The sequence below is a fragment of the Diaphorina citri genome, unplaced genomic scaffold (assembly GCF_000475195.1).
Source record: "Diaphorina citri unplaced genomic scaffold, Diaci psyllid genome assembly version 1.1 scaffold1843, whole genome shotgun sequence".
Classification (NCBI taxonomy): Eukaryota; Metazoa; Arthropoda; class Insecta; order Hemiptera; family Psyllidae; genus Diaphorina; species Diaphorina citri.
In genome coordinates, this window is record NW_007379269.1 from 3492 (window position 1) to 11392 (window position 7901).

Below are 7901 nucleotides of genomic sequence, written 5' to 3' on the forward strand. Positions count from 1 at the left end.
ACATGGTTTGTTGGGTGGGGGGTGAAAAAAAACCCTATAAAAAAAAAAAAAAAAAAAAAAAAAAAAAAAAAAAAAAAAAAAAAAAACTGTACCTACTTGACTAGTTACCCTCCTTCTTTACTCTTTTATCTCAGGACAATAAGATCTCTATTGGCTTTGGAAGGTAGCACACCTGTTTTGTAAGTTCTAGGTTGGGGGTTTGATTCCTGCCCAAGATGGACTTTATCCTAAACAGAGCAGGTTTAATATTGAAATGATCAGTTCTGTTCTATCCTGCCCTTGCTCTCTTTGGTTTCAGGACAATAAAACCTAAATTAGTAGTAGTAGTAGTAGTAGTAGTAGTAGTAGTAGTAGTAGTAGTAGTAGTAGTAATATAATTGTATTTATTTATTTAAAATAATTACAATGGAGTTTGGCAACAATAATACATAAATAACTTTATAACTATTTTTAGGTAGGTATTTTTAGGTAGGTAGGTTTTTAGGTAGGTTTTATGGAGCATGACCTTTTGTTATTAAATAAGGTAAACAAGCGTTATCAGACGAATATTAACCCCCAGCCCAGTCCTGAGGGGGCAAAAAGGTTTCACTCTTCTCCTAAATCTTGTTGAGTTTTTTGAACCACCAGAAATCGAAGTCGGACCTCGTGCGTGCTAGGCCAGGATGAAACCCATCAGGTTACAGGAACTAGAGCCTAATCACCAACTTATCAATAGTTCTTAATGGATATAGTTTATCGAAGGTGTAACCATAGCAACACCATTGGTATTGGTGAGTTGCGACTCACCGTTCCGAGTAGTCCGATTCATCATGAGTCAAGTAACTCTTGATCAGTTCCACCTTAGCGTTGAGTAACTCCTCATTCGGTGTTTCAGCGGCTGGATTGAACGCTATCTCAACGGTTCCTTCCAGAACCAGTTCATCGTTATAGTTACACGTTTGGTGAGTTGTAACGATGGAGGCAACGGTGACCTCTCCGGTGGTCGAGCGTTGACTGAGAATGATTCGATCGTGCTCGTCTGTAAAGGAACCGGAACATTGGAGTTAAGCATTGTTGAGCGTGGCGAAAGCCTTGATGACAAACTGTAGAATGTGCTAGCTGTTTCGCGGTGCAAACTACGCCTACGTGAAGACGATTGAACAGCGGCAGCGGGTGAAATCCTATCTAAAAATACAGATAAAACCTTTGAAGTATGATGGATGGAATTGTAACAACAGAAGGTCTAGGTCTTATTGTCCCGAAATCAAAGAAATGACAGGATAGGAGAAAGCCAGCCGTTCCGAGAACGACCCTTAACTGTTTAGGATGAAGTTCGCCTTGAAATCGAACCCTTAAAGATGAGCTACTCTCCAAGATGATCAGGCTATTGAACCATTTAAGTTCTTTACTTTGCTTTAGTTCTTACCAATTTCTAATGTCTCCTCTTCCATCACAAAGCTGACGCAGCTCCTCATCCCATCTCCACATTCTTCTCCTCTACCACCACCACCAGCACCACCACCACCCCCTCTCTTGATGATGTTCAGAGTGACCGAGTAGTCTGTGGAGTCTAGAGCGAATCTGAGGGTGACTATATTACCCGGCCATGTGGTGATGGAGAATTTGAGTCGATCGAATTTAGTGTCACTCTGTATGAGATGGCCGAGTAGTCTGTGGAGTCTAGAGCGAATCTGAGGGTGACTATATTACCCGGCCATGTGGTGATGGAGAATTTGAGTCGATCGAATTTTGTGTCACTCTGTGTGAGATGGGAAGTAAATCAGCATCAAAATCGAATCATGAATTATTTCTGGTAAAGCATTTCTTCTTCACAACTTTTGAGAGAATCAAAACCTTACTAAGTGCCTTCTTTACCTACTATTAACTCTCATCTACTCGTATCATCAATCTGTTTACACTGGTAATACCACCGTTGGTCGCTACTCGATTAAAGTAGCTACTCAATTGTTCTCACGAAGCCGAGTGCACCCCGAACTCCAAGCAGATTCGAAAAAAACTTCGACCCTTCCAGCACTCTCACCTCAATATGATCAAACCATTGTGTCATAATCACAGGCGGTACAGCTTGCACAGGCCCGTAGTCACAAATCAGGCGTGGATCATATTCTTCTTTTGGAGACAGGGGCGACTCCAGGGCCGGGTAGAGACGACACAAGTGCAGCACGGAGTCCGGGCCTGGCTCTGAAATCAGCTGAAGATTCCATCTGAGAATAGAAAACATTTGGTTTACGATAACTCTGTTATCTGTTACCATGGAAACAAAGAATTTAGGCGCTTTCTACTGTAGGAACATGTTGCTACTCGTGGTCCATTGAATTTTTGGAACTAACTCGGAATAAAAGCCCCAACCAGATACAAAAAGCTTATTAGTCGAAGATTCCATCTGAGAATAGAAAACATTTGGTTTACGATAACTCTGTTATCTGTTACCATGGAAACAAAGAATTTAGGCGCTTTCTATTGTAGGAACATGTTGCTACTCGTGGTCCATTGAATTTTTGGAACTAACTCGGAATAAAAGCCCCAACCAGACACATAAAAAGCTTATTAGTCCCAAAATTTATCAAGGAAATGCCTCTCAGATGTTGAACATGTTTGCCAAATGAATAGAATCAAGCAGAAAAGAACCATTTATAACGCAATTCCCCTATGGATGGTTACAGAGAAACAAAATCTTGAAACCTCTGTGAGATGGGAAGTAAATCAGCATCAAAATCAAATCATGAATTATTTCTGGTAAAGCATTTCTTCTTCACAACTTTTGAGAGAATCACAACCTTACTAAGTGCCTTCTTTACTATTAACTCTCATCTACTTGTATCATCAATCTGTTTACACTGGTAATACCGCCACTGGTCGCTACTCGATTAAAGTAGCTACTCAATTGTTCTCACGAAGCCGACCCGAACTCCAAGCAGAGCTGAAAAAAACTTCGACCCTTCCAGCACTCTCACCTCAATATGATCAAACCATTGTGTCATAATCACAGGTGGTACAGCTTTGTACCAAATACATAAGACCTTGTTTAGACTGCGGGAGTAAAGGGACTTTTCAGTCTCATTTCGGCAGTATAAACAGGTTATATTCTATTCTATTCTACCTGATATTCCTCGTTGGGGAAAATCTCATGCAGTCTTCTCCATCTCATCTTTTCCGCTCCGATCACTGACGGAAACTCCCGATCCCTGCCGATCGTCACACTCGGGTAGTCGCGGTATCGGAATTCCGCGACTTACCAAAACTTACCCAATGATGTTATTATGGTATTTTTCACTCGGAAATGTTCGGAACTTACCAAAACTTACCCAATGATGTTATTATGGTATTTTTCACTCGGAAATGTTCGGAACTTACCAAAACTTACCCAATGATGTTATTATGGTATTTTTCACTCGGAAATGTTCGGAACTTACCAAAACTTACCCAATGATGTTATTATGGTATTTTTCACTCGGAAATGTTCGGAACTTACCAAAACTTACCCAATGATGTTATTATGGTATTTTTCACTCGGAAATGTTCGGAACTTACCAAAACTTACCCAATGATGTTATTATGGTATTTTTCACTCGGAAATGTTCGGAACTTACCAAAACTTACCCAATGATGTTATTATGGTATTTTTCACTCGGAAATGTTCGGAACTTACCAAAACTTACCCAATGATGTTATTATGGTATTTTTCACTCGGAAATGTTCGGAACTTACCAAAACTTACCCAATGATGTTATTATGGTATTTTTCACTCGTAAATGTTCGGAACTTACCAAAACTTACCCAATGATGTTATTATGGTATTTTTCACTCGTAAATGTTCGGAACTTACCAAAACTTACCCAATGATGTTATTATGGTATTTTTCACTCGTAAATGTTCGGAACTTACCAAAACTTACCCAATGATGTTATTATGGTATTTTTCACTCGTAAATGTTCGGAACTTACCAAAACTTACCCAATGATGTTAATATTGGTATTTTTCACTCGGAAATGTTCGGAACTTACTAAAACTTACCCACTGATGTTACTATGGCATTTTTCACACTGAAATTATCGGAACTTACCAAATCTTACGCAATAATGTTACTATGGTATTTTAAACTCGGGAATGACCCGAACTTACTAAAACTTACATAATGATGTTACTATGGTATTTTTCACTCGGAAACGACCCGAACTTACTAAAACTTACCCAAATATATTACTATGGTGTTTTTCACTCAGAAATAACCCAAACTCACCAAACCTTACCTTTGTACTTTGTTGCGCTACGCTCATACGTCATATTATTATGCTAAGTTTCTGCAAAAAGTTATGAGATCCCCCCAAAAAATACCACTTCGTGGCATAAAAAAGACCCCGCCAAGTCGTTCCTCCCAAATTAAATCAAGTGCCCACAAAAAATAAACAAAACTCCATCGCACCCCAAAAAAGATTAGGAATCAAGTTTGTACCCCGCCTTTTATTCACTTCGTAATATGTGTGCTCCTCCTTCACGTAGTACCTACCTTTCTTTCCCCTCATTGCACTCCTCTTTCCTCTAATCTCACTTCTGCTTCACTGCATTGGCGGCGTGCAATGCTTTAAAATTAAATCGATGGCACGCCGCCAATGCAGTGAAGCAGAAGTGAGATTAGAGGAAAGAGGAGTGCAATGAGGGGAAAGAAAGGTAGGTACTACGTGAAGGAGGAGCACACATATTACGAAGTGAATAAAAGGCGGGGTACAAACTTGATTCCTAATCTTTTTTGGGGTGCGATGGAGTTTTGTTTATTTTTTGTGGGCACTTGATTTAATTTGGGAGGAACGACTTGGCGGGGTCTTTTTTATGCCACGAAGTGGTATTTTTTGGCGGGATCTCATAACTTTTTGCGGAAACTTAGCATAATATAGGTGGTCGGTATAATCCAGGTCTAACTTGAGCAATCCTAATGTTCATTCAGGAAAGCGGATGTCTGTGTTTCGTAGATTTTCCTCGATCCATTTGTCAGCCTGCATGTTGAGTTCCGACGAAAATTTCGATTTCCAACCTCCACTTTTTCCTGTAAATGAAAAAAGGTCACAAATTATACTTTCATTCAAATGGGACATACCTGACAGGTTCGCTCTCAGAACGGCTGGCTTTCTCCTATCCCGGCTTCCTTCTCTCTTCGCTTTCGGGACTATAAGACCTTGGCAGTTACAACTCCCTCTATCAAAGGTAAAAAGGAAAAAAAGAAAAAAAATCACTTCGTTCGATAAATTTCAAATCTGCGAATCACTGAAGTTGCCTTAACTTGGGTACCTTGTCGTAGATTTTCCTCGATCCATTTGTCAGCCTGCATGTTGAGTTCCGACGAAAATTTCGATTTCCAACCTCCACTTTTTCCTGTAAATGAAAAAAAGGTCACAAATACTTTTATCCAAATTGGACATACCTGGCAGGTTCGCTCTCAGAACGGCTGGCTTTCTCCTATCCCGGCTTCCTTCTCTCTTCGCTTTCGGGACTATAAGACCTTGACAGTTACAACTCCCTCTATCAAAGGTAAAAAGGAAAAAAAAAATCACTTCGTTCGATAAATTCCAAATCTGCGAATCACTGAAGTTGCCCTAACTTGGGTATACCTTGTCCTATCAACCCATCTTACCTTGTCGTATAAACCCATCTTACCTTGTCGTATCAACCCATCTTACCTTGTCCTATCAACCCATCTTACCTTGTCGTATAAACCCATCTTACCTTGTCGTATCAACCCATCTTACCTTGTCGTATCAACCCATCTTACCTTGTCGTATAAACCCATCTTACCTTGCCGTATCAACCCATCTTACCTTGTCCTTGAAACATCACCCAAGTAAGCGCAACTGATCTATTGTTTGTGAAACCTACCTAGTACCAATTTCTCTCACCTTAGCGCCACTAGTCACCAAGTCAGGTGGCAGGAGACTCAGGGGTATATGTGTCTTGATAAACCTCCTCCCTGTACATTCTCTCAGCTGTTCATATTGGGGAGTAGCAATGGAGTCGATAATCTCCAGATGTTCCAAGTTACCCGAGTTTTCCGCTCGGAATTCGGCCAGTCGGACGTTGTCGACGAAAACGTTGAATCTGGAAATCGGTGGATGATACGGTGAATACGATGGATTTTTTTATTTTTTATAGTTTTGAGTCAACAACTCAACATCATTGAAACAAGAAGAGAAGGAAAAAAAGGAAGAGGAAGGCCCCGCATGAGCTTCATGGAGCAGATCATGGAGTATGCTGGCACAGATTCCTACAGTGAGCTGAAGAGATTAACCCAAGACAGAGAAGTGTGGAGAAGAGTTGCCAACCAATCCTTGGATTGAGATGATAGATAGTGTTGAGATTCTTTTAAAGAAGTTTGATAAACGGAACTGTAACTGCTAAGGTCTTATCGTCCCGAAATCGAAGAAAGATGGAAGACAGGATAGGAGAAAGCCAGCCGATTCGAGAACGAACCTTATTCCTTCGGGATAAAATCCGCCCCGGGCAGGAATCGAACCTGCGGACTAGTGCTTACAATGCTGAGGCTGGCGAATGCGATGGAAAAGAAATCCGCCTACTCCGCTAAAGGAAACAATGGAAAAAAAAACGAACAAAAAACAAATGTACCATGCTTTTTCCTATCCTGTCTTCCTTCTCTCTTCGATTTCGGGACGATAAGACCATAGCAGTTACAGTTCCCTCTGTCAAACTCTTAAAACTCTAAAAAAACTCTCTCAAAGCCCTATAGCACTCGATGTTTCAGACAGTCACCCGTTTAAATATCAGTCACGCCCGATGTTTCTTAACTTGAGTGATTCACCGGGAACTGATATAATAGTCTGATATACCCACTGATGCATTTAATGTCTAAGGACAATCCGCCCCGGGCGGGAATCGAACCCGCGGCCTAGCGCTTACAAGACAGACGCTCTGCCCTCCAAGCTAACTAGGCCGGGCAGATAACTTTCATTCAAGAGACAACTATCTTTTCTTTACACCCTATAGGAATAGAATAGAAAAGAGTAGAATAGAATAGAATAGAATAGATCCTCAAAAAAAATCCTCTGTGGCCTCGTAGGTATCACACTTGGGCTTGTACCTACATCGGATGTCCCGGGTTCGATTCCCGGCGAGGCCAAAGTTTTTTCTACTCTGTGCTTAGAATACAGGACACACTTAGCGACTTAGCTTCGTTAGGATGATTGAGTAGCGACCAGTGGGGCATGATGATTTTGATATTACAGAAAATGAAAACATGAATAGTTGATGTTTTGTACAATTTATTGTATAGAATAATTTTATTTTGGTCGATAAATCTACTATTTTTACTATTTACAATTTATTTTTGATTTTTTTACTTTCAGGTAATGAAAATTTTGTAACAGGTAGATAGATATGTACCTACATATCTGTTGTACCTACAATGTTATTACCTAGGTACTTAATATTTAATCTGCTAATATTGTACAACAAGTTAAATCTTAATAAAAATATCCTATCAATATTTCACTATCAATAAATTTATATGATTATTATCAATAAATTTTACAGTTCCATATATCTTTAACACTCATTTCCTAGTTAGGAAAATCTCTCTCTCTCTCTCTCTCTCTCTCTCTCTCTCTCTCTCTCTCTCTCTCTTTCTTTCTTTCTCTCTCTTTCTCTCTCTCTCCCTCTCTCTCACTCACTCTATCCTCACTCTTCTTTTTTTAATCATTCTCTCTCTTTTCCCCTCTCCCTCTCTCTCTATTTCTTTTCCTCTCTCTTTCTCTTTCTCTCCCCCCCTCTCTCTCTCTCTCTTTCTCTTTTTTTTTTTTTCTTTCTCTTTCTCTCCCCCCTCTCTCTCTCTTTCTCTCTCCTCTCTTTCTCTCTCTCCTCTCTCTCTCTCTCTCTATCTCTATCTCTCTCTACCTTCG

General features: G+C 40.1%; 2 protein-coding genes across 2 annotated transcripts; both read right to left on the minus strand.

Moving 5' to 3' along the window:
- Positions 1 to 538: 538 nt before the first annotated feature.
- LOC113470811 lies at positions 539 to 2330 on the minus strand. The gene is made up of 3 exons (XM_026829530.1): positions 2021 to 2330; positions 1406 to 1628; positions 539 to 1018 (listed from the first exon to the last, which is right to left on the minus strand). The coding sequence occupies exons 1-3, from the start codon at positions 2252 to 2254 to the stop codon at positions 783 to 785; spliced, it is 693 nt and encodes a 230-aa protein (XP_026685331.1). The 5' UTR covers positions 2255 to 2330; the 3' UTR covers positions 539 to 782.
- A 2535-nt stretch (positions 2331 to 4865) lies between these two features.
- Positions 4866 to 7210, minus strand: LOC113470812. The gene is made up of 4 exons (XM_026829531.1): positions 7137 to 7210; positions 5876 to 6087; positions 5284 to 5367; positions 4866 to 5041 (listed from the first exon to the last, which is right to left on the minus strand). Exons 1-4 carry the CDS (start codon positions 7208 to 7210, stop codon positions 4935 to 4937), a joined length of 477 nt encoding a protein of 158 aa, XP_026685332.1. The 3' UTR covers positions 4866 to 4934.
- Positions 7211 to 7901: the final 691 nt, after the last annotated feature.